We start from the raw sequence: 26,155 nt of genomic DNA on the forward strand, positions 1-26,155 counted from the left end.
ATCTTTACACGGTCATTACAACCTGTAATAACAAGTTTTCTTTTCCATTTTGGGAACCTGTTTTAGTTTTATAAAACCTGCAAACAAATGGACACATCGTTGAGTAGAGCGACGCGTTATTTTTACTAAATATAAGCTGAAAGCTTTGACAAATGAAACATGCGATACTGACCATGGCATATAATGTAATAACTTGGCTCTTTTTCGCATTAACTTGCCAAGATCACCGGTAAAACTACGCTTTTTTTGCTTTAACAATTATGACGCCCTTCTTAGCTACACCTTCTGTTACCAAGAACATAGGCCGCTCGCCGTCAAATTGCGGAAATATGTAGATTTTTATAATTGCGAACCGCAACATGAGCATGGCAACGAACTAAGACTTCCTTAAATCACTTCCCGGGCTTCTCTTCTTAAATTAATTATAATACTTTATCTCTGTGTTTACCGCAAGAGAACTCTACTTGCGGCTCTAGGGGCGCCAGGAATAGAAATAAGGAACACATAAACTGTATCGTGCACAGTTACCTCTTTTTCTGTCAGCTTTTGCTAGTATTCAACTTTCTCAATTACTAAGTTCTGGATTGACGCTGGTTGAATATACGACGAAGTCATCGCCATTTGTATCACAACACCTCCGGAAGACAGAAGGAAATGAGCCGATGCGAAGTGGAAGCTTTTGCAGGCCGCACTACAGCGGCGGGAAGCGGCGCCTATAAATTCCCCCATGATGAGAAAGACACCGTGTTACACCCACAATTGACTGGAAGAACCGTGCGCACACCAATAATAACCCACACCTTATTCCGTCCACCGCTTCATAGCCTTTTTCTGACGTTTGTATGGCTTGGCATTTCGACTAAGCACCGCTACTTCTACGCTATGGCCGTGCAAGACAGCCGTCCTGTCATCTGAGAGGTGACCACGTCGTGCTCAACTGCTAGAAGAACAACAAGGACGACGAGAAGGGGAACTGAAACGAGAGAAGATGGCGTTCGCCTCACTCGTGGCAGAGTGGAAAGGCGCTGGACGTGGGCAAGGATGGGACAGGAAGTTGCGAAAGCTGCCGGGCACTTAGGCAACGAGAACAGCTTTTGTTCTTCCTTGAAAAAAGCAGACACGTATGCTGTTGTCCTCGCGCGCGTGCCTGTCATGCTTTCCCTCTCAAGTTCCTCCTTTCTTCCCTCTTTTTGTGTGCCGTCGTCTTTCCGGACTGTAGTTGCGCCTCCGGTTTTCCATTGAGGCAATCTTTTTGAGCCTCGCTCGCTTTTCTGGCAGCCTCCAGAGAGCTGCCCGGATGCAAGGAGTGGAAAAGGCGCAACACGGAAGCGCCTGCTAGGAATAATAAAACATTTTTTCCTCTTGTAGCGTGCACGCATGTTGTCTAGTTTGGTAATGGGCTAGGCTGGTGTTTATAACCTAAGTGGCTTGGTTGCCCCGTCGGGCCCTTATGTGGGGTGATGTCATAGAATTATTCTTTGGGAAGCACATTGTTACACATTTGTTGCAGTAATTACACTCCAAAGAGGGATTTCAGTAACTTGTTAAATAAGCATTTAGCTCTTGCTTTATCAGTCCTTAAACATATTAATGTTATGAGCCAGCCGAGTTTGTAATTAAAATACTAAGAAAGTGACTATTGTAGCTTATGATACTTTTATCGAATAAGTTATGCATTGATGCATTTATTGTCGCGTGTACGCACGGAAGATAGCGCTAGAAAATGCCTGGCAAACTCAAACATCAGCGTTAGTACATGTTGTAGGTTGAAAAAAAAAAAGTTTTGCAACGTTGCAACTTCGAAAACGTTCACGCCATAGCGAAAGGTACCTTTAGGTTTTATATTTAGTAGCAGTCATAATTTCAAAATACATTCTTGATATTTTTAAGGTTGCAGCAAAGTCCGCAAAACAGTGAAACCTATTAAACGGAAATACTAAATTTCTGGGGGAGAAAGTTGTGAGCTGAACAAAAAAAAAGAAAATTTCTTGCGCATCCCCCAATCACAAGGTGTCTCATATGTAATATCCCTGGTTGTAAAATTCATGTTTGTAATCTGTAACCCAACCACGAAATCTTGGGTGTCGTCGGGTAAATTTAATAAAAACTAGACATTGTTGTGGCGTGAATGCCTCTTGAGAGAATTACTTTGTGATCTGAGGTGAACTTGAAGTTTGATACGTCAAATAAATAAGGTGGCTACAATTGGTGTAGTGGTTGTCTTCTCTCGTTTTAAAATTTGCTGTTAAGGAGCACCCTAAAGCTGGCTGATGTACCTGATGTACGCCAGCTAATTCGAAAGAATTCTTTAACAAGCCACGTCGTTAAAGTCAGCTTGTCACTCTCCAAAAAAGAAATAGGATGGCGATGTGTCAAAACGCAAATATGGTGGTAAAGAGACGCGTCGGAGGGGGAAGAGACGAGGTGCCCCTATCAAATACTCCGCAGGCCCCTTGTGTTTTTGAAGCACAGGTGTGTTTACATTAGAATAGAGTGCCAAAGCAAAAAAACTGTTTCTGTAAACGCTTCATTACCACTACATATTTTAGCTCCACTTGTTTTTAATACGGGAAACGTATTTTGACAAATACATGTTGATATCCAGTGTCGCTAATAGGTATATGTGACAGCGATTACTCTGATTTGTGTGTCTTTCACGGGGTTTGGGAGTGAACTTCTCCATCAGTGACTGTTAATGCTGAATGGGGATTTCTGACATTGCTGATACCGAGGCTCCTTCTGGTACTTTTTGTCCCAGTTTTTAAGCCTGAATTTAACTTCCCAAGACCGTAGAGTTACAAAAAAAGACTTAAATAATTGCAACAATCCAGTTCATGCCTGCTGAGCAGTATTTTGTTAATTTTAATGGACTGAACTTTGTTCAACGCAGAAGCTTTCATTTGGTCCTTACCTCGTTGGGGCCAATATTTTCTTGTAATCTGAGAATACCGCACTTTTCAAGCAAAGCCTTTTTTTTTTGCTGTTCGGCGATGTTTGTAAGGAGCTGCTACTGGTGCTGGTGCTGCTGCTGCTGCCGCTTTACGGCATCCTGCGCTGCTTGGTTTTATCGTACAGCAGTCAACGCAAGGTAGCCTCCGCGGATCGCGCACACGGGACCCGGTAAGCTAGTCGCGGGTGCAGAGGACCTGGGTGCCACACGAGTTAAACGTGCCATAAATAGGTCGTGACTTGAATCACACTATCGCTAGAAAAGCGTGCTTTTCTTTCCTTGTTTACATATGAAGGCTTCCCACCATTTAACCGAGGTTTGACGTAACCTCTACGATGCAGCTGGCACTGAAGAGTATAGCACCGCAATTGGCTGGTACCGTCAAATGCTGCAGCCAATCTCAACGTTTCAGGCTCTGGGGGAAGCTGAAGTTGGTTTCGGTGACTCAGGCGGCGTTTACGAGAGCGACACTCCGGCACGGCGTATCTTAGTTGGGAGGAATATCGATCGTCGCCACCGGCCCTCGAGCGTCCGCACTTAACATTTTTACACCCTTTTTGGCCAAAACGGATGTAGCATAAGCGGGAAAAGCGTTCTGGGAGGCCATGACGCCCTTTTTCTTGAATCTCAACGCCATTTTTTTTGCTGTACACTCTTTATGTGTTGAAAAAAGCAGTGTTGACCAAATTCAATATCGTTGGTTTTTGTAGGGTGTGGAAAGGGTGTGCAAAAGGTGTTCAGCTTTTGATTGATTAACGCCATGCATGCATGTATATTTGCACTATGAATTACGAGAGATCCGCCGGTACTCTCCTCTCCACCTCGTTAGAAATGTTCAAAAGTAAATTAAATTGCTGGCGTGCGATGAGCGCTCATTTTCATATACGGTGCGACTCATTGCCCAAGTTTAAGTCTTCACGTGAAACATCAATTTGAACTTTTAAAATTTAAAACTATATTTGTGTGGCGAAAATGGTGTTGACCGACTGTAATCGGCTTGGATTTCCATACTGTATTAAAAGGGTGTGAAATAGGTGTTCAGTTCCAAAAAGAGACAGCGGAGCTATGGGTTGACCTAGCTTTTTCTGGTGTTCCTAAGTTTTGCTACATTTTGCTAGTCTTGGATAAGTTTTCTTAGGTTTTGCGATGTTCGCGCTAGGCTAGCCTAAGTGCGGAGAGGTGAGGCCAAGTTTTGGGGGATTTTACAAGGCTGTTCCAGTGTGTCCCCCACACTGACAGATAATCCAAAGGGGAAGCAAGCTCGGTTGACCCCCAGCTCTGCTGGTTCTCCAGACTTGCACCCCCAGTGTGAGCTGCACGAATGGTTCTGCGTTTTAGAATCCCAAAGTTACTAGAACATTTGAAATAGTATAATTAGAGACGCGCATATGCATGCGGCCCGTGTGTTCACACTCGAAATGGCTCGAAAGCCGTCTTCAGTGTTATAATAACCTATCTGCGTTGGTGCACCCTTCAAAGGCGCCAAAGTTCTGTTTCTTGGTATTATTTGGTAACGCCACTGAAACTAGCTCAAGCTTAAACAGCTTCACTTGTAATTATGCCGATTCATATTGCTTTACATCGTGAGGTACAAAACATCCCCCCGCTTGTAAAACATGTTCCCTCCACCCAGGTAACAGGCACAAAATAGCTCCAAATTTGGAAGTCTCGTACACAGGTTTTCTTTCTTTCGCGGTCTCTTCTTACACCCGTTATCGTAGACCCTTTTCCTTTACAAGGTATTTATTAGTTTCCGACACCCTAATTTGTAGCTTTACAGGGTGTCGAAATAATGAACACCCATGTCCATGTCGAAGGGTGTTGAGACGGCAGAGAATTTACGTTTGGTACTTAATAAAATTCTATGACTTATTGAACATAAAAACTATCTCGCGATTAAAACGATCTCGCAAATCTACGTTCCGATTTGTATATGCCCACATTAAAATGTATAATTCCAAAATTAGCGCTCAAATATCTGGTTTTTGCGACAAGCCCACCTACTTTGTCGGAGGACTTTCCTCTGCTGTATATAAAAGCAGGAAGAGCAGATGTGTTTCTAGGTAAGTATGCACTCGCTGTACCCGTGCATCCAGTCGGTTTCATGCTGAATTCATTTGTTGTCCATGTGTGACTTTGTTCGCGTTGAATGGGTCGATTTCTGCGTGTTAATTGTTTCTGTTCTAGATGCGGCGCGCTCCACCAATCCACATTGGCACACGCATAGCTCCGCTTCCCACACCCTTATTTTAGGGTGTTAAGCAACCTTACACCCTTTTTAAGGATGTGCGCACGAACACCTTTTTTTCGCCCTTGCACCCTTTTTGAGCCACAACACCTTTGAAGGTGTGCGTCATGGGACAAGATTCTTGCACCATTTTCGGCAAAAAGGGAGTACGAAAGTTTAGTGTATAGGCAAGGTCATTGATATAGCGCGTAGTTTACAATATATTATTAACACTAACAAGCAAGAACGTACAGTTTAGGCAGAAACAGTGCGCATGCGAATGCGGCGACCGCCTGACTTCTCGGTGGACATAGACCGCTAACGAATCGGCACATGCTGCCGCAGCTAAAACTCGTCGCCACCGACCAGATCCGAACTATTGCTGAAAATGAGTTTACAACTTCGTGAAAAGGTATGATAGTGCGTTGAAATAATGTACTGGGTATCGTCGTCGGTGTGGCTTCATTGAGTGGTGACCGAATAACTTTGGTAATACTCGGACCTGGCCTCGGAGAAACGTGTTCGCCGCGACAGCGCCACGCACGCGAACTGCAAACGGGGCGATAGTCGTAGGTGGAAGTCTTAAATTATTGTGGAGAGCGAGAACGTTGTTTATGAAGTACTCCTGTCTAGCTTTCAAACGCTAGTTTCACCTACGCTATAACTGATGTTCATCACTGGCGCGGAAGACGCTAAAAGTAGTGCCGCGCAGCCAGTGCTAGGTGGAGCATGCGCGCTGGCCGCTAAAAATATAAAGCCGTATGGACCGCTAAGTGGAGACAATTCTGCGCGCACCTCGGAGGGCGAGCGCCCTGACAAATGTGTGGTGTGTTTTCCTCGAGCTTATTGCCTCGTAGCACCAGAGCGCTTTGAGGCCGGAGATAAGGTTGAAAACTCCTTGTCTTAGGGCATTCGCAACCTAGTTAGCGCCCATTTAAGGTTTGTTTGCTTGGACTGTGCGGGGGATGGTTAAGGAGATGAACTTGCGTGGGGGCAGCGGAGCCGACGGGAAAGCCCCATTTCCTTCATTCTATTACCGTATCTGCATTTGGAACTGGTGGCGCCGTCGCCAGGGACACAAGCTTTCAACGTTCCTCCTTACGTTATGTATTTCTCGACGCAGTCATCATGGCTCATAGTTCTGAAAAATCAGCAACTACACCAAGCACGATAACAATAAAAAAACGCCCCACAATAGTTTATTTCTATCCAGGCACGCCATGGTGAAATGTTCCCCTTATGCCGATTTCCATTTCTGCGGGGGAACGGCCTTGTTGTCTGAGCCACCGAACTCAACGCACATATGAACGTTTGATGCGCATTAAAATTACAGAAACAGTATTCAGACTCCTAACTAAAAGTGGCATCGCATTTGATGGAAGTTTTCAGGTGTACAGGTTTTAAAGCAAGGGTTTCTACCTCTACCAGACAAGGGTTCTTTCGCGTCGTGCGGGACAATAAACTCCCAACGCGGCGGCGGCGGAAGCGGCAGAAGGGAGGGGTTGGGGGGGGGGGGGGGGGGGGGTGCGAGTGCGGTGAATTTCACTAAAGGAGCCCACTGTAGATGGCGCGGTGAATTTACTCAGCGTTCCCCGCGCGGAGTTGCCTGTTCGCGGGGCGGGGACGTCGGCGGCACGGCTTTGTCGTCTGCTTTATCGACGCTCGTTTTGGGCGTGTTTTGGTGCAGCTTCGTGGCGTCAATTGCGCGCTTCCTTCGCACGGCTTGATTAACTTGTTTAAGAGCACCTCCTTGGTAACTCGCACCCGACGGAATTAAGTGGTCGTACGGCAAACACACGTTTAGGATTGGTTTGCAGGGCGGGAAAACAAAATGTAGAGACCCTATACAGACATATGGCCCTAAAGAAACGCTACCTTTTTCGCACTCCTTGCCACGAATGAAACTTCGTTTTATAAATTGGTGAATACCATTTCGGTTGTGTTTTGAGAGATATCACAAAAGGCGAAAGGAGAAATTGGTTCTGATAAATAGCGATTATAAAATTTTCTTCAGCTTTATCGCAATTCTAAACTTAATAAACCAACTAACTAGTTTTAGTCGGTATAAATGGGAATCACTAATCTCTCATGCCGAATTGTTGCAGTCTCTGCGCTTTTGTCTCGCCGTGGTGTAGCCCCGAGCAGCTGGCACATCAGGATGGCTAGGTTCCGCGGTCTCAGCCTTCGAAAGGCTTTCCTCGCCATTTTCTTTAGCCTAATTAGGATGAATTGGAAACATCGCAGAAGCCTCGGGGGAATCGGGGGAAGGGGGGGGGGGGGCTAAGGATTTTATCTGTCTTTTCGCGATTATTCGAAACGAACGTGTTGCTCCGGTTCGAATAAAAGCGGCTGCCGACTCTTAGGACGAGAACTGTACAAAGCCGCCTCATTTTCGCGAGCGTTAGGCTCATCATAAATTCTAAGATTATACAAGCTGGCATTAGTGTGTTCAAGGCATGACTGCGCCTGTAGTGACGACAATTTCGGAGACGTTGACCTTGCAGATAAAAAAAAATGGTGCAGCTTTCACTGGTCGTGAAAGGGTGGAGAAACATCAGAGCTTGCGGCCCCCTCTCACTTCTTGGGAAACCCGGAATTTGCACCTGACATGGATTTCCGAACTTGCCGCTGAAAGGTATCCATGACTGAAAGGGTCGGATTGTTTTGTTCGCAGGCTTTCTTTGACGTCTCTCCCAACGTGGACCGCGTTTGCACGCGCTAGAACCCGTGGCAACCAGGTTCCCGAACTCGGTGTCTGTAGTGCGAACTCGGCGTCTGCAGCACTCGGTGTCTGTGCTGCTCACTTTAGGGGTGAACGCACGTTAACTGTCGAGGAGAATAGCACGGCAGAGACCACGCCACAATCACTGCGTAGAGGGTTCTCGGAGGTCGAGCTGGTAGACGCCGGGCGGTCCTTGTGAGGCGCACGCTCACGTGCGCGTGGAATTCATTCTCGGTATTTTTTTCTGATAACGCTCTACGCCGGAATTAAAAGCCTCAATTCCTCGGAAGTAAAAAATAAATCCCTGAGCGCAGCTGTTTTTTTCGACCAGGAGGTTCCGTATCAAACTGGCATTACTAAACGACACATCATGCTCAGCTTGTGCAGTGCTCATTGGCATTAATACGTTGCAATATTTGAAGATACTAGGTACCTTTAATCTCTAATACGACGGCACCACTATCTGCTCTCATTTTGTGTATAAATGTTCTAGCACTGTTTGTCGCGTCTCGGGGCAATCTGCGTTGGCTAGGCAAATAGACCCAACTGTGCGATTTTGATACACCCGTCGTTTATTCATTCCGTGTTTTTTATCTTTTTCTCCAGTATTCTCGCTTTTTCATGCTGCTACTTTGTTTTCAATACCTCGTTTTCTCCCCAATTTGTCTCCGAAAGCAATTAGGAATGTGATGGTGCTCATTCCGCGCACTTAAAAAGTCGTCATTCGCAGCTTCGTGCACATGGCCAACTATGATTCTTTAAATTCAGAAAAACACGAGTAGTGTTCCGGCAGGCAAATTAAGATAAAGAGTACTTTTTTTTTAGAAAGAACCCAATCAAGAAAAGGTAACAGAAACGTTCGGTGTGAAATAAACTTCGAGAATAGCTCTAAACTGTGTCAGTTATCCTAAAGCCCGACGTGCAGAATTCAAGTTCTGGCTTTCTTTGGGGTTCTTCAGATGTTTAGAGAGAGTTCTCTTAACACCGGAACTGCTACGGGTTGAGGTTCATGCGTGCTTGGCGCACTCAAAACTCGAAGCAGGCTAGTGGGGAGGAGAAACTTTCTATACCCAGAAGTGTGGAGGAAAAAGGCAAGGACAGAAGGAGCAGACGAGCAGGTGCGGGGATTTCGCCTCACGGTGCCGATGTCGGGGTGGGGAGGTGTATCGGGAATTGGCTATGCATAGTGATAACGTTAGCTCTGACGTACAGGTATTCTCTTCGTTGAGAGAGATGCTTTGCGCCAGGCCGTATCAGTGTCTGATCTACCGATAAGATGGGAAGATCTAAGCAAAACCAAGTTTAATATAGTGAAGACCGTCAGCCCCGCTGTTTCCTCGGTATCGGCCTCTCATTTGCAAAGAGGGCCAAATTTTTGTCTGGAACAAGAAACCTGCATTGAAAGTAGCCTTTGCATTCTCCGTCCTGATTTTCTTCACTAGGACAGGACGACAAAGGACGTAAGGGCACACCGACACGTGCGAGCAGCAGGTATAGTTTGCGAGCTTGTACATTTTGCCAAAGTGAATACAAGCCTGACGTAGTGGTTAAGAAATGTTTCTATTTTACATCTTAGAACACTGAGCTAGGACCAAAGGACATAGCAGGTTTGTGTTAGATAGCTTGGGCCATGTGTCAAGCCACAGACAAAGGAGCCGATAGCTTCATTCTCTGTTGAGCCTTAAAAGCACATCAACGCTTCATGAGGACACTCGACTGTGCGAGTCATTTGTATCTATGCTCTAATAGCGGGAACAGACGCGACAAAAAATAAGAATCTAACAAGGACACATTTTCAACATGTTTAATTTAGCAGCGCCGGTAAAAGAAAGATGGAAGCGATGCTTTTTTACACTACTACATGGGGTCGCCAAACAAAAGGGGTGCCTAATTAAGAAAAGCCAAGTACGGGCGGTGTTTCTCAGTATTCCATTTTTCTATTTGGTAAGCATAGCGTAGTTTTGTACTTTTCATGGAGATCCTTATTAGAGAGTTTTAGAATAACGTACGCAACCGTACGCAAACAGTTAGCGAACGCTATTTCTTTGCGTCGTTCTCACTGCGCATGCGCCGTACGTAAAGCCGCTTCTGCTTTTAGCGGACGGAAGCCGAGCGGACGCTATTTCAGCGAAATAGCGTGCGTACGTGAGGCCGCTTGTGTTTCCAACATGGCGGCAAGTAGCCCGGCAAGCATCCACGATTCCGCTTTTCTGTCGACAGTAATTTGCTCCCGATGAACGAAGTTCTGTGCCCCTGTGTTTTTAAATACGTCGAGTGCTTAGAACATCGCCGTATCGTCGTGACATCGCTGACTGCAAGAACGAAGCTTTGTAGCCAGGCCAGCGACCGAACCGGTGTGTGTGTGTGTGTGTGTGTGTGTTACGGGCGCGTTCGCGGTGAAATGCGACGTTGTGTTTCTGCGCGTGTACAGTGCTTCCCATGCTCTGGATTATCTTTCTCGAGCGACGTACGACTCAACCTCGCATAGAGTATGTACAGTGCGCGTGGCTAAGAGCCCTCTCGGCTTGAGCGCCAGAGTTAAGTGACTTGCTGTTCCACCCCGGAAACCGCGCGCAAGGTGAGCGCCGAATTTACGACGGGCGGGAGGATGCATCCGATCGCCGGTCGATCGCAGTTCAGACTTGCAACGCATGTCGTGACGTCGTGTTCGTTCGAAACGGCTCTCTGGATTGTTTTGAACTTGAATAAAATGTATGCGTCAAACCCGGGAATTCGGTTCAGGGTGTTTTGTGCGATTGCACGAAAGGAGTTCCGCGGGACTTCAATAGTGTCTTTATGGACCGTACTCAGGTAAGAAAATATTCATGCCGTGCTCTGGCCTTGTTGCATTCAATACTAACGGGAAAGCGTTTGTTTACAATTGTTTGAATAGTCGTAAAATCTCCAAGCACTCCGGCACTCCGCTCGCAGATCAGCCGGCGAGTCATTTCGCAAAACATTAGAAAGATGGCGCCGTATGCTTTAGCGTGCCGCTACGCAAAACTGATGACACGCTCTACTAAAACTCTGTTCGCGGTGTATACGTAGCGGGAGGCGAAAATTTGGCGTTTAGCGTACGCAAAGGCAACAAACGCTGTACTAAAACTCTCTATCGTCCCCTACCAAAGAAGCGTGCCCGGTCATCACCACTTCTGTGGTACAGAGCAACTGTTCAGTGCATAAAAAAATTCCAAGGCACCTAATCACTTCTCATGGGCTGCCAATCCAAAAGCTACGATGTCCAATTGAAACATGCTGGCTGCTTCATCCAGTTGTAAGCGGCGAGTAATTAAGACTGTTGCACCGCTGTGCGAAGTCTGCGGAGCCATGCTGGATATGCTGCCGAACACCGCGCTCATCCCAACATCTGTAACACGCAGCCTTTCACGTGGTTCTCCGTTGCGTTGCAGTGTAGTTCTCACCATATCTTTTGATTCTATTGTGGACATCGTACAATACTAGCCCCACTGGAGCTGTCATGTTGGTGAACGGGAGTGAGATGGAAGGCTGTGAACGTACCTGCCGCCTCTTTCTTTAACAATGCTCAGAAAGTGGAGAGCAGTGAATTGCGAAGGCTGACGGTGACGGCATGTGCAACAAATATTACCCTCCTTGGGAAGTTCTTTTTCCGTTCAAGACGCCAGCGGCAAAACCGGACGCCGACGTTTTCGCACAATGGGCCACTCAATGCTTTTCCAATATTAAACGCGTTAAATTGAAATTAACCAATATTATTAGCATAAATATGAAATTAATGGTGCTGGCCTTCTAACTGCCAATTTGCTTGTACGCAAGACATATGTACTTGGAGGCGACATGAGAACAGAGAGGGTCCCGTGCTCTGTGTCTGCTAAAAAAGAACGGAAGTCGATGCTGAGGACGGAGAAAGCTTGCCGCCTTTCTTGTGAACCCATACGTGCTGATTACTCGCCACACTCTTACGTGTTCTGATATAGCAAAATGCAAGAGGTCATAAAGACTAGGCTCTGTGGGTGTTCACAAAATCATATGGGGATGGCAGTTTATTTCTACTTACTATGCAGCGATAGTTACCCATGACGTCGGAAACATAGCCGCCATCCTGATTTCCACAGAGGACACGCGAACACAGACAACCAGGAGCGCAAATGAACGAACCGAGGCTAAGGAACGGAAGGGATATAATGCAACACAACATAAAAAGGCGACTTGCAGACGCTCTTCCTTGCATACCCTTTCCTAGTATAGTGCTATTTTAGCACTTCATTTGTGAAACTTCCACGCACCAGCAAGCCTACAGACATATTTTCTCAAAGGCCCTTATGCGCGCAGAAAAGACACCCAGAAACACATGACGGCGCAATAGGAGTTCCTTTACCTTGCACGGTAAGCTGGACGCTGGTCGAGTCCTCGCCGAACTCGTTGGCTGCTTGACACGTGAACACAGCGTTGTCCGATCGCTCAGCCTGCTGGATGGTTATCTTGGATACGGTTTCCTCCCCGTTTCGATCTTCCACCCTGGAGTACCTGTTTGCGAAAGAAGTAGAATAGAATCACATTCTCGTTTAACCATTCAGTAGAAAACCTCAGTTTTCTCAGGTATACGGCGCATACAATTAGTAAAACAGGAAATAAATATTTGCCCCAAGAGATTTGAACAGGCCACCCACATCAACTGGAAAATATCAACCAAGCAGCTAATGGTTACACCCCTTTGATGTTGGCAATTATTTGTATAGGGTATTATTTATTTTTTTATCTTTTCTTATTTATTTATGTATTTATATATTTATTTGTTTATTTATTCATTTATTAAGATCCGATTTGTTTATATTTAATTGAAATACCCCTAAAGGCTTTCTCCCAGGACGATATTGTATGGGGGGGGGGCAAGGGTAACATATACAATATAACAAACGAAGAAATGATCGCACCAATGCAAAAGCTGTAAAAAAGCTATAATGTTTAAAATAAAATACAAGGCCTTATATCCCCGCTGTATATTTAATTATAAGAAGAAATACAAAGCTACAGTATGAGAGAACAAAAAAAAAAGGAATGTAACCTTGGTTGCACCAAACAACGGCGTATTGACCTTTTTACTTTTATGAACTAGAAAAATAAAAAAACCCTCTAAAATGGGCAAGGCAATCACATCATGAATTAGGAACTGGAAAAACAAAATATGCTTATTGCACTTAAGCCAAACATCATTTTTTGTCGCCTTTTGTGGTAGAAGAAGGAGGCTTGAATGACAAGGTACAAGGTACAATAAAGTTGTGAGGTTATTTTTTCTCGCTGGGGCATTGCAGGAGAATTGATTGATAGATTGCAAAGTTTAACACACCGATGCAGTGCAGGTGATGAGACGCGCTGTTGTGGAGGGTTCCGGATTAATTTTGCCCAGCTGGGGATGTTGAACATGCGCCAAAATCTCGTACACACGGGCGTTTTCGCTTTTCGCCCATGGCCGGATAAGCCAAGCTACTTAAAAGGCATGGTTGGTATAGTTGGAGGTTTAAGCACCATTAGGTAGCTTTCAATGCGATACACAATAAGACAAAGGGCATTGTCCCAGGCATTTTTATTGTGTTTTTGATAAAAGTGCTCGAAAACAAATACGTCAGGACTGCACCCAGAGTTTCGGCGACTAAAAAAACTTTGTGTGTTAGCCACTCCGTAGGGCCGGAGCGAAAATAATATTTTGAAGCATGTCATTTCAACACAAAGCAGCGAAATGAGACCTCCCCCAAATTTCATGCTAGATGCCGGGCTCCACCATCGGCATGTTTCTCTTTTCAAGCCGGAGGCGCAATTTTTAAAGGAAACAAAAGTCAAGCTAGGGTGAAGACTAAAAAGGTCGGTGTTATGATAAGGAAGATAATCCTGCCATTTGGATATTTTGCTTTGTGGTTTTTATCTGATGCGGCGTTTTTGAGCGTCAAGGCATCTGCGAGTTTCCGCTGTATATAATGGTGCATACGATTTTAACTAAATAAAAAAGGCGCTGGCTCCGGTGACCTAACTATGCATGCATGCTGTTAGAGGCACGTTTATTCTGAATTTTAACGTATAGTCTTAGTCACCGAGGTAATGACAGAAACCTTTATTACCTAATAAATGCGGGAAGCATTACCAAAGGAAGTCAAATGCACGAGTTGTTATTTTTGACGACATTTATGTTCGCCGACGCATTGCAGTTTCCTTAAGTATCGCAAATAATTATAAGCCCAGCTTCAACAGTAATTGCAAGCACAAGATTTATTCAATTCAGTTTCCTTTCTGGTGTTTCATATTTTACTGAAATCTCGGCATCCTAGACTACCATTGCCTTTTTCTTCTCGACTCCGCAACAAAAGCTCCCATTGATGGTTATCCCGATTTTTATATACCCACAGAATAAACACTGAATAAATCGGCTGACATATGGTCACCTATAATGATTTTAGATAATCGCCCCTACTGAAAAGTTCCATACATACGGAATTATGGGAATACGGAGTTCATACGGAGTGTTACGCCCTCAAGCGTAATGAATGTAGATATTAGTCCTCCAAACATGGGAATTATATGAGTTCGCACAATATGAACGTTTGGCACTGTTTTCGTGTTTTTATCTTCAATAATAAGAAAAATCATTGTCCGTATGATTTTCGCATACTCCGTATATACGGAATTCATACGGACAATAATTTCGCGGTTCTATTGATCCTAGACACTTAAAACCGGTGTCAAATGTTTCAATAGGCATGCACTGTTTCATTTTCATGTGCTTCTGAAAAATATTTCTCGATTTGTGGCGGCGTTGTGTCATGGTACGAATGTACTCCGCATTACCATAATTCCGTATATACGGAAAATTTTGTGCCTGTTTGGCAGCAAAGAGCCAAATAAACAAAACAGCCCAGTCCGAAATAATAGCTCTGCTCTTGTGCTGCAGATTAGTTTACAAAACCCAAACGTCTTCTTCTACTGGCGAAATGTCACTCGCACAGCCTCGTTTGTTTTCCTTCTCTGTGCAAAGTAAAAGAAAGCCTGGTATCAACGCACGTCGCAATACTGATAACAGATAATGAAGTCTCACGTTTGTTCTCAACAGGTCGCCAGTTTCAGAGATCTCGTTCTTACCTGTGCTCCTTGAGCACATTGAGGGGCAGGTTGTTCTTGAGCCAGTGAAAGCGGATGGGTTGGTCCCCCTGGGCCGGGCAGGCAATCTCCGCACTTTCGCCCCGCCTCACGGCAACCGTGGTGAACTTTCCCGTGAACCGAGGAGGGCCTGCAAAGAATGGGTAGCCGAATTGTGCGGCAAAATATAGGTTAGCTCTTGTGGGTGCCAAACATGTTCAGTTCATGGAAGGCTCAACGCTGTCTTTGATGCGCGACACCTCTGACCAGCGCCGGCTTCTGTAAGTCGTCAAATTTATTTTATTAGTCACATTGAGCAGATTACGAAGTCAGTGCAGGTTAACTGCGCGCTTTCGTAGTCATAGCTCGAGTACGTTTGCGCCTGTATTTTTTTTTTCGTTGTTGCACTGACATGAAGTTTTAGTGGTACTAACGCAATCAAAACCGTGCAAGGTGCCTCCATTGCTTTCTTATCATTTCTATTTCTAATGAGTGCTCTTTACCCCACCTTTCAATGTTAATATGTAGGTCAGAGAGTGCGGAATTACTGCCATACTGAAACGCTCCGTTTTTACGGAATTATGGGAATACGGAGTTCATACGGAGTATGACGCGCCGTAGCGTAACTAAAGCACATACTCTTTCTAAAAACAGGTAATCACATTTTGTTCCAGAAGGAACGCATTTGCTACAGTTTATACGACCAAATATTTGGTGTTTCTAGTAGTCCAATAGCAGAAAAAAAACGGTGCTAAATTATGGGGAAGGTTTGGAGTATTGTATGATCATATGTTTCTGAGAACTATCCCTCATTTCACGGCGGCCTTCTGTGAGGTTAGACAAGAACTCTGCGTTCCCGAAATTCCGTATATACCGAACGTTTAAGCAGGTATGAATAGATGTTTTTGCTAACACAGGTCGAAAGCCATATCTGATAACCGCTGCGCTGCCCTACGCAGGCGTTGGAAGGAAGGATCAGTCGAGCTTACTGCGCACGGTGAGCTGTAGCACGCGGCTGATGCCAGATCCCACTCCGTTCGAGGCCTCGCAGAGATACAATCCGGCGTCTGCGGGATCCACGGTGCGGATGCTCAGAGTTCCGTTCACCAGGATGTGGATGTGTGAGTTGCTGATGATAGTACGGAACTGTGACATTGGACTGTCTGGTTCTGTAAAGAAAACCCGGCCTGTTCTCGGAACCTCGGCATTGCAATTGGGTGAAGTCGATTTTCCCAATATGAGTATAGTTTTTGCCATTTACACATCGTGTTAACTCACAAAATCATGAACTCATCGATGACATTGCTCATTTCAACCGTTATGGGGTAAATGTCGGTATATTACTATTGGAACTCTTCCTGTACAAACTGGTTTTCAAAACATACTGTTATGATTGACAAAACCATAAACAGTCTGTGAAACTTTGGAAAGAAACGTTCCGCTGTGCGGCAACGTCTGTTGGTTACACATCGTGAAATTAAAAAAAATGGGACGCCATTTCCGATTACTACTTCACACTTCTGTATCCAAGCGTAAACTATGTTCCAACTACATACACATCACCTTGCACTCAACGTACGCATGGGGTTTGGGAGTCATAGGGATGTTGTCCGGGAGCACGTGATCCCGCACAAGTCTTGTAATAGTATCGTCCGGAGATCTTGTAACGGTCTGTTTTTCCTTTCAGCTGTCGCAAATAACGTCTCGCATGTGTCTGTCGTTAAATATCCGGGCTTCAACTCACCCTTACTCGTCCTCCACTTTGCTTATCAATACGGTTGATTTCCCAATACCTGCATGGTGATCGCTTGCATACTATAGCTAGCATACAGTATTTTTAGTCAATCGAGGAACATCACAGCTCTAATGCTGGGCTTCAATCAGAATTAAATACGTGCTTCTGTTCGGTCTGCTTTCACGTAGCACACAGACCAGAACGTGACAAGCGCTAACTTTGCCTCTTCCATTGTCGTTTATGCGCAAAGTATACTTTGTGAAAACTATGAACTAACCCACCTAAACGTTCCCCATTTTGCTGTCTGCGTTGTCAGTCCCACTTGGCCCCAGTGGACCCATCAGGTGGCGTAGAGACACCTGTTTCCTCGGCAGCATGTGTTGACTTGAACTTTTGTGTAGTCAAACCAAACCTTAATTAAAACCGAAAACTAGACTTTTTCGGTTAAGGAGAGCAGTGAGTAATAAAAGCGCCAATGTATATTAGGTTTTCTAAATTAATTCTATTGATATAACGCTAAATTCGCCCCTGAAAAACCGTACGCCATTTGCCTAATCTCTTCCAGATTTTCCAATGCACAGAAGTATCCATCCGTCTCTGTACTATTACTGTGATTTGACACTGGAGCTACTGGAAAGAGTGCGAAACATTCCATTGCCTCACACATCGCCGACGAAAGGGCCTCCCCGGTTGCCTACACCGCGTATCCAGACATCGGTCATGAGGTGGCGGGCAATCAGACACGGGCACGTGATTTCCCCCTCTGCGGAAAGCAGAACCCCTCACTGAAGCACAATCTCTTCTCGCGGGTGGGAAGGCTGCCTCCGAATTCGTTAAGAACTGCAGGCGGTCTATAACGTGGCCAAAGCGCTTCTCTCGCAGCCTGCGAGGGCACGCGAGACGTGATGGCAGAACACGCATCACGTGATTTCGGAAGCGAGCGCTCTCTGTGACGTTGGGTCGTGGAATTAATGCTAGATTGAGATGGCACGCGCGAACAAAGAGGCATGCGCCTGCATTTCCGCGCTGCTGGTTTGCCGTGCTGTAATGAAGATGTGAAAGGGAGAAGGCGGCGATAGAGGAAAGAGGTAAAGTTGTTCGTTCTCTGGTGCGCCCGGTAAAATGTGGAATTTGCGAGTGATTGGGCATCAGACGGAACGCCGGGCGACTCCGCTGGTATGATGCGTGCCTGGAAGACTCCCGAGGTCATTAGGCCTCCTTTAAAAAAACAAATGCTTGTAGATTTATCCTTGTCGCTGTGTCTATGAAGAGGTTAAAACAGTAGCACTATTGCATAAAGATTGTAATAAGCGAACAATGAAGACGAATTCGATGTTTATCCTTCGGCACAATATACTGTGATTTGTACGCGAAATGAAATATGGTTAAATGAACGGCGATAACTACGCGCTCCTTCAAAGCCTGCGCCAGTACTCTGCGACACAATTGACAGCGCGTGGGCTACATTAAACATTTGGTACAAATTTTATTGGCTTCAAAATGGAATTGCTGGCTCTTAGTAACCGAAGACAAGTCTATCTTTCTGCAAAGACTCCGAAGAGTGTAAAGAGTGAAAACAATTATCTACAAAAATAATCATCGCTATAGGGTCAGCCAGCATCTTACACGCCGTGTTGGATGGGAAGCACGTGCTGTGCAGCCGCTTTTGGCACTCTGGGCACTGGTTAGTTTTTTTTTTTTTTTTTTACACTGCGAACACCTCCACTGCGTTGCTGGTGAGAGGTACGTGGTACCTCTGCCCTCTTTCGGAGTGCGTACATTGCAGTCCTGTCAGCCAGTACACCAAGGTATTCCGGATATAGAAACTTTCTTGTAATAAACGGTGTGGCGAATCGGCCGCCTCGGTCCAGGCAGCTCCTGAGGGCCGCCAGTTCACGTTGCTCTCGGAGACTTGCCGCAATAGTCAGCCACTTCCCAGTGTAATTGCAGAAATTATTTTGCTGAACAACTCATATGGGCTCATGTTCGCAAGCTCAGCAAATGTCTCTAGCAACAGCTGAGGGTTCTGGCTGGCCAGTGGTTTATAGAACGTGACAAGGTCGCCCAATCTGCTCCAAGCGACGGCGGTGGCGTTTTTTTCCCGGTCATGGCTGAAGATTTTCGGCCTTTTTCTACGGTCAGTTTCTTTCGCGCTGGCTTTTTCCGTCGTGGCTCAGGACTCAAACATTAAGTAGGCGACACGACTTCATCGGTGACTGCATAACTTCTGCACAACCGCAGATATCCTCGGGAACAACTTCAGGAAAGTCGTTTTCCCTGCACGTGTACTCGTCAATATTTTTCCATCTTCATCAGGCATCCAATTGCCATATAGATGCACCTTGGCGCTCCTCATCGGAAAGGCTGAACAAAAGGTTAATTGCAGCCTCCAAAGTCAGGAAACGTTGAGCCATTGTCTATAAACGAAAGTTTTGTTGTCGAGAACTTGGTAGCACAAAATAACACTAGTTATAAAGAGTCTCCCCACTTACATTCACAAGGACTGAGGCGGCTGTTCGCTGCAGTTGAATGGCGCTCCTTCAACGTGACAAAGAATTTCAATATAATGCCAAAGAAAGGCGGTAAAGGTAGCATTCAAGCTCCAGCAAGTGTTAACTAGTGGGCGCCGTTAACACGTGAAAACGAGAAGAAAAACTGACGTGAAGATCGGGGGTCGGTCTCCGTGCTTGTAGCTAGCTCTATGAAACGCCAGTGTTCCAAAAAAAGAACATTCGCACAAAACTCTCGAAACAGAAAGCTAGAGCGTCTTTATAATTTTTATATTACTCGCAGAGTAATCGCTAACTATCTTCCGATATTTTCGTTCTGCTTTGCACATTTCAACATTACATTTTCCAGCAAAATATCGCAACGTGTGGTGGTGAAGAAACACAAAATATGCCTTTTGTAAACATTTATTCAAAGCCTCTAAATGGGCTGTTGCAAAAATTAAATTGCAATGTTTTCCGCAAACAAGTGGGTATACGAAAACAAATACATAGAAATTCAGTATATTGGGAAGCAAATACAAAATCAGGCTTGTGTGTTCAAATTTTGGAACATTGGCAAGTAAAAGGTTAAACAATCGAACGACTCGCTCAAGCTCCAGAACGTTAATTTTACTTGAGGGTAGTGGAAAAAACGTGGTTCCTAATTAACGAAGATCATATCACTGATTACTCCAGCTTCACGCATCAGCTGCGCCCGATTTTTGAGACGCTAAGCTCTCATTCGGATGGTGCGAAAAGGAATCGAGGTTCATGTATCTAACATCCCGAAGAGACGTACGTCTTCATATATCGAGGGCATCCTTGCTCTTTGTCATCGTGTGGACGCTAAGGTGCCAGAAGCCGACTAAGTGCGCCACATCCTGATGGACATCGCTCCTTTTGCATTCAACGCTTTCTGAGTCCAAAATCATACCAGCGTGGGCGGTATGCGAACAACGTGTGAACTCTTGAACGAGCAGCAGTCTATACGTCTCCAAACGGATGCTCGGGCCACTGAGCTGCCGGGGAAAGTGGATTTACGCGTTGCCATACGCAGTATCTGAGAAGAGATGCGTCCGCGTGGCCCGCCTGTTACTTCACGGGTTAGCATTTGCACTGATGCCCCTCAGTTGCGCGGCGTTGTAAAAGAGGAGGTGGTCTCCATCAGAGATGGAAAAATTACTCCTACAAAGTAATTCAATTACACTACTCATTACTTTCTTAGAATTTTCTAACATGTAATTAAATTACATTAGAAATTGCAGGTGGCCGAAAGTAATGACATTACATTACTATTACTTTTCAAAAATTAATTGAACTACTTTAAAATTACCTTGAAACGCATGAAAAGGGAACGAAGAGGAACGAGAAAGCAACCAGAGCTTTCATCGAAGCGTTGTTTCCTTCGCGCTCGTGGAGTTACATTGCCCAGAGACTCTCTGGGCATTGGAACTCTACTTGGTCAACTTTTCTTGCTCACCTTTTTATGCCGTAAGAAAAGCGGACAGTTAGCCATATCGTAGTCAAATGTAATTGGGAAAGTATTGAGTAATCACCATGAAATTACTGGCCTGAAATAATTTATTAAATTAATAAATTACCAACACTCCAAAGTAATTCATTACATTTCTCATTACATCAAGAAGTAATTTAACTACAGTAATTTAATTACTGTCATTTCATAATTGCCAAATCTTGTCTCCATGACGGGCATCGTCCCAACGGCGCCTTCTATGTCTATCTTAGCTATCACGTCATATTCTCTGATCGAAGCGAAACTGCCCTTACCCGCAGAAATCAGACATTTGAACGTTATTTCCGCCGCAGCAACCCCACAGGCTTACTACAGCGGTATGCGACCTAGAGTCCAGTATTTCTCGAGCAATCGAAGCGTCTGCTATTAAAGCGCAATCCGGGGACACATTCCCCGTTTCTGTAATGCGAGGGTAAAAGTCGAATATATGTGCCTTTTGAACGTTACATCTGAACACTACTGGGTTCACTGATAGGATCCGGACCGCTTTCCTTACGGCGCTCCGCAACACGAGTAATTACCTTCCTCCCTAACCGGTCGTAACCACCTCCGGTCCCAGTTCGAACGGCTCACAACCAGCTTTCATCACGTCGCCACATATCACCTTCGCGATGTCGCCGCTCTGTCTCGCCTCTACGACCTGCTTCCTACACGGCGCCTACTGCGCTGCACTTCAAGATGCCTGATCAATACAAACTTGCCGAAGTATCGATGTTTTTCAAGTAGATGTCGCCGTGCAGCAGAGTGGTCACAGATACAAATTGGAGTACGATTTTTTTTAAGGCGAAAGCTCTAAACGGTCTCTTGAGGAAAACATTTTCATATTGCTAAGCAGGCCTTTAGGGCTGAAACCTTTGCAACCCGTCGCAAGACTGCAATTTTGCAACTTGACCCGCCCCGGTGGCTCAGTTGCTAAGGCTTTGCGCTGCTGAACACGAGGTCATGGGTTCGACTCCCGGCCGTGGCGGCCCATTTACTGAGGGAGGAGAAAAGCAAAAACGCTCGTGTGTACGAGATTTCAGGGCACGTTAAAGATCCTAAGGTGGTCAAAATTAATCCAGAGCACTAAACTACGGCGCACCTCATCGCCTGCATTGCGTCGGCGCGTTTAACGCTAACGTCCGAACACATCGAAAACCTTGCTGCTGATGCGTCCAAATCCCTCGGCTTCATCAGAAGATCTCTTGCTTCATGTCCTTCATCTACCAGGCAACTCGCCTGCGAAACGTTCATCAGGAGCAAATTAGAATAAGCGTCATCCATCTGGAACCCTCAACAAGCGTACCTAATCAACTGCCTCGAAAGTGTGCAGAACCGCGCCGCTCGCTTTATCGCTTCCAGATATAGCCCTCACCATAGCATCACCAACATCAAAGCATCCCTTGAAATCCCCGCACTTATACTCCGCCGCAAGATCCCTCGATTTTGCCTCTTCTATTCGCTTTTCTTTTTTTCCCCAGACCTCCACACCACACTCGTGATGCCCCCAACCCGTTCATCGCGGCGCCATTTAAACTCCCACAGCCTTCAGCGCTTACATGGAACCATTAATTCCTTTAACAAATCTTTCTTACCAGCTGCAATTGAGGCTTGGAATGCTTTACCCGATGCAATTGTAAATCAGCCCGGTTCACAGAAATTCCGGCAGAAATAAACCACTTTTCCGCACTTAATCAGACTTTTTCTCTTTTCTTTGTGCAATCGCTTATAGAATCAACACTATGTATCTAATTTACTGCAATGCTTATTTCAAACTTTCTTTGTATAGCAATTACCTCTTGACCAGTGGAAATATGCCCTTTGTATGTTTATGTGCCAATGCCGCCTAAAATGTAAAAATGTGCCTTTTGTTCTTCTATGTGTCAATCGTGTGTTTTTTATATCCATGTTTTATGTACTTCCTTGCTGATCTTGCCCCCTCCCCCTCCTTATGTAATACCCGGAAAGGGGCGTTTAAGGGAAAAATGAATGATGATGATGAATTAATCAGCAAGGTTTGCAACTTTGTAACCTTGCCGCTGGAGACTCTTTGCTTTGCTGTCTACTTTAACACTTTCGAATGGCTTCGATCTCTCACCTGCGGATTGCGCTGCGGACATAAGTCGGTCATTGCTATTCCAATAGGTCATTTTCATTTTACTATGCTTGAAAGCAAATAAGTTGTGCTTACTGGGATATCGCTCATTAATATACAGTGTATAAGAGTGTCCTTGATATACTCGTGCCGGAGAATTCGATATAGGCGGTGCATTGTTAGAATCCGTAGGTAGGTTTCGGCTGAAAACTGCAATTTTGAAAGTACTCTAAAAAAAAAAACGCGAAACACTGCCCCAGTGGTCCTGTTCGATGGTCTCCTAGTATATGAGACATCTTGAAGGTAGCGCACTTAAAACACGGACACTAGGAAAGAAACGACAAACCACAGCGCTGTCGTTTCTTCCCTAGTGTCCGTGTTTTAAGTGCGCTACCTTCAAGATGTTCCATATGCATTACCAACTAGCCCAGTTGTCACTTCGTCTCCTAGTATATTTGTTATCTGGATCACTTGATGATGCCTAACCGTCTCTTCTCTATGCCCACGTTCTCACCCTGATCACCCCCTGCAATTTAGTTTCCTAACGAGAGGCACTATAGCTTCTGTAAAACGTACCGGAGGAGCTTTTCCATCGAATGTGGGGCTGGGGCACTCCACTGGCCTGGCAATCGACAGACACCGAGCGGCCGGACACGGCCGTCGTGTCGTTCGGCTCAAGGGTCCAGGATGGAGCAACTGCAAAGGAACGAAATAGCGCGGATGTAGTATACCACTCCTTAAGTGCCTCACTTTGTTGAGACTCCTTGGTCTTTACATCCTGGCTAGAAATATTTGGGATACTGTGATGGAAAATGGAAAGTCTAGATTCGTTAAAAATACGGAGGGTGGTTTCCAGGATAGGGCATTGTATTCAGTCTCATAAATGTGTCGGCTAGAGCCATCAAAGATATTAGCCGCAAACGCCGGCGATGAAAAAGCAGGTTGCGTGTAACTTCAAATATGCACACCCACACGTGGTGCTGCACACGACGGCACACCTGGTAACACTCGCGTCAGATTGTACGGCAGAGAGTATAAAAACGGACCAAACTTCGTAGCCTGATCTGTGTGTGTTTCCGCTATATAACCAGTTGTTAGCTACTGCTCAACCAATGAATGGTGCCATAAACCATGTAGTGATATCTAGGCGCGTAGCTAGGTCTAACGTTTTCGTGTCCACCCCCACCTCTCCTCCTACAACTCCTTTCGGCTGCTTTAGCGTCATCACCACATGGTAGCACAGAGTCCTTTTCGCTTAAATCATACCTCGTGGCTTTGTCAAATTCGTATGGTGAATCTGGCAGCAGGATTCTGGTGTGGTAGTCAGAAGAGCGAGGGACAGTGTCCTTAGTACGCACTAAGCAGGTTTATGTACGCACGTAATAGCAAAACTTTTTACTGGATACAGAAAACATAAAAGGAGCGACTAAAAACTTGTGGCTGTTGGATCACCTATGCAATGAAGCTAAAGTATAAAGGAATACGGTAAGGAAACCTACTCCGAAATAGTACTCAAAGGCCAACTGCACTCAAAATTTTTTTTGTCCAAACAAGTAGTCTATGCTCTTAAAATCACCATGGCGAAATCCTTAGCTTCGTAATCACAGAGAGTGCTAGGTACCACCGTTCAAAGTACCTCCGAGCAGACGACGTTTGCACCTGGCGGAGAGTCGCAGTAACAAGTTCCGAGCGGCCTGTGACGGAGGTTGGGGAACCTGTCCCGTGAAGCTCGCGCTTCTCCGGCGACTTGCAGGGCGCTCCGCCGGGCGCAGGGATGCGTTCGCCCGGGGTTTCTCTGCTACACCAGCGCACTGTACCGGCGTCGCCATCAAATGTTTAAATTAACCGCATAGGCAGTAATATCCCCCATCTTTCTCAATGCCAAAAAAATGATTAGAAGCCTAAACCTATTCAGGCGCTTGCGAACGTGTTGGAGTTATCAAACTCTTTTTACTTGAAAATAATATTTCTACTCAAAGAAAAAAATAGCGCGAAAGGAGCACTTGCTTTACATTTGTCATTCCTATTGCATTTACCGCAGAAAAAAAGATATATTATAAATTATTGACCACTTGCACTTCCGCGTCCAATATTGGCCTCGTGTGGGCTGGCCCAACGCCACCTCTATCCTTTAGAGATTTCCAAAAGTTTTACGACCCAAATAGAGTTCTTGTACACCCGGCTATAAACATTTGTGCGACTTTTGTCTCCCTAGCTAAGTGAACCAATGTCAGCCTTTCTCGTAGTAACAAATACACCCGCACAAATATTGGCCGTCGTATTTGGGAAGTGCGAAAACTAAACTGATCCTCTCCTAAACAATAGATTATATTTTTGTTCGATTCCCAAGTGAAGTATTTACTTTGAGCGTTAGATTTAGTTTATTTGAAAGTAAAACGTTTTCAACAGTACCTGTATCTGGTTAAAGCAGAAAACAGCGGTAGATAGGAAGTGTTTTCGTGTTTTAGTGCGTCATTTAGCTCTGGAGGCGGGCTTATAGTTTCAGATTCGATTCTCGATGTGCACACAGGGGAAAAAAATACTGGGCCTATATTCACGAAGCTGTTTGCATGTAATGTATAGTAGAAATAGTGATTTATCTTCGCCCGCGTGCGATTTGTTCCCTTCAGAGAGGGCGACGTGATAGCCGAGGGGCCGGCTATAATAAAAGCTGCTTTTCGATATCGTATAGGAGGAAATAGCTTTGTAAATCAGGGTCCGTTTTTTACTTGCAATGCCGAAAATTGCTATTCCGGCTGTTATTAGGATGGAAAAAATTACTGTCGGGCGGTCTACTTCATCTCGATTAATAGCAACGGGATGCCGGAATTGCGCCCAACTGTATTATCATGGGCAAACGTTGGACGTTCTTCTGTGGAAATAAAAAAGCGAAACTCGGTGCTACCACGCGCATTTGAAGGCGGCTCTGAGCGGCCGCCGGCTCTGGCGCGGTCGCTTCCGTTCCCTCACGTACGTCACGTCCAACCGCCGCTATGGCCGCCTTTTCTATTCAGTTTCGGTTCCGAAAACGCGAATGTCGCGAGCCGTTTGCGTCGCGCGCGTTGATGTTTGAAGCGCAGTATTTTGCATTTCGCACCCTTTTTAAATGAACTGTTAGGTGACATTATTTTTACGTTGTCGAAGATTTGAGTGCAGTTGGCCTTCAAGTGCATGACAAGTCAATCCTAAGATACCCAAAACTAATAATGTAGAGCAGAATTCAGTGTAGTATAGCCACGTGTAACCTAAAAAAGATAATGAGCGTAGCATGTATGTATCTTTAAAAACCCAACCCAAAGTTTCCGTGGGGAACTTCCATG

General features: G+C 45.3%; 1 protein-coding gene across 1 annotated transcript in view; it reads right to left on the minus strand.

The window, feature by feature from the left end:
* The window catches only part of LOC144175068 (cell adhesion molecule Dscam1-like), a 322,844-nt gene that overhangs the window by 44,822 nt on the left and 251,867 nt on the right, over positions 1-26,155 (minus strand). Inside the window, exons 11-14 of the mRNA XM_077704109.1 lie at positions 23,412-23,531; positions 15,993-16,172; positions 15,007-15,154; positions 12,257-12,405 (exon numbers count right to left, since the gene is read on the minus strand). Coding sequence (XP_077560235.1) covers positions 12,257-12,405; positions 15,007-15,154; positions 15,993-16,172; positions 23,412-23,531 — 597 coding nt within the window. The remainder of the gene's footprint in view (positions 1-12,256; positions 12,406-15,006; positions 15,155-15,992; positions 16,173-23,411; positions 23,532-26,155) is intronic.

This window comes from Haemaphysalis longicornis, unplaced genomic scaffold (assembly GCF_048455015.1).
Source record: "Haemaphysalis longicornis isolate Haplotype H1 unplaced genomic scaffold, Haemaphysalis longicornis Haplotype H1 scaffold_3, whole genome shotgun sequence".
Lineage (NCBI taxonomy): Eukaryota > Metazoa > Arthropoda > Arachnida > Ixodida > Ixodidae > Haemaphysalis > Haemaphysalis longicornis.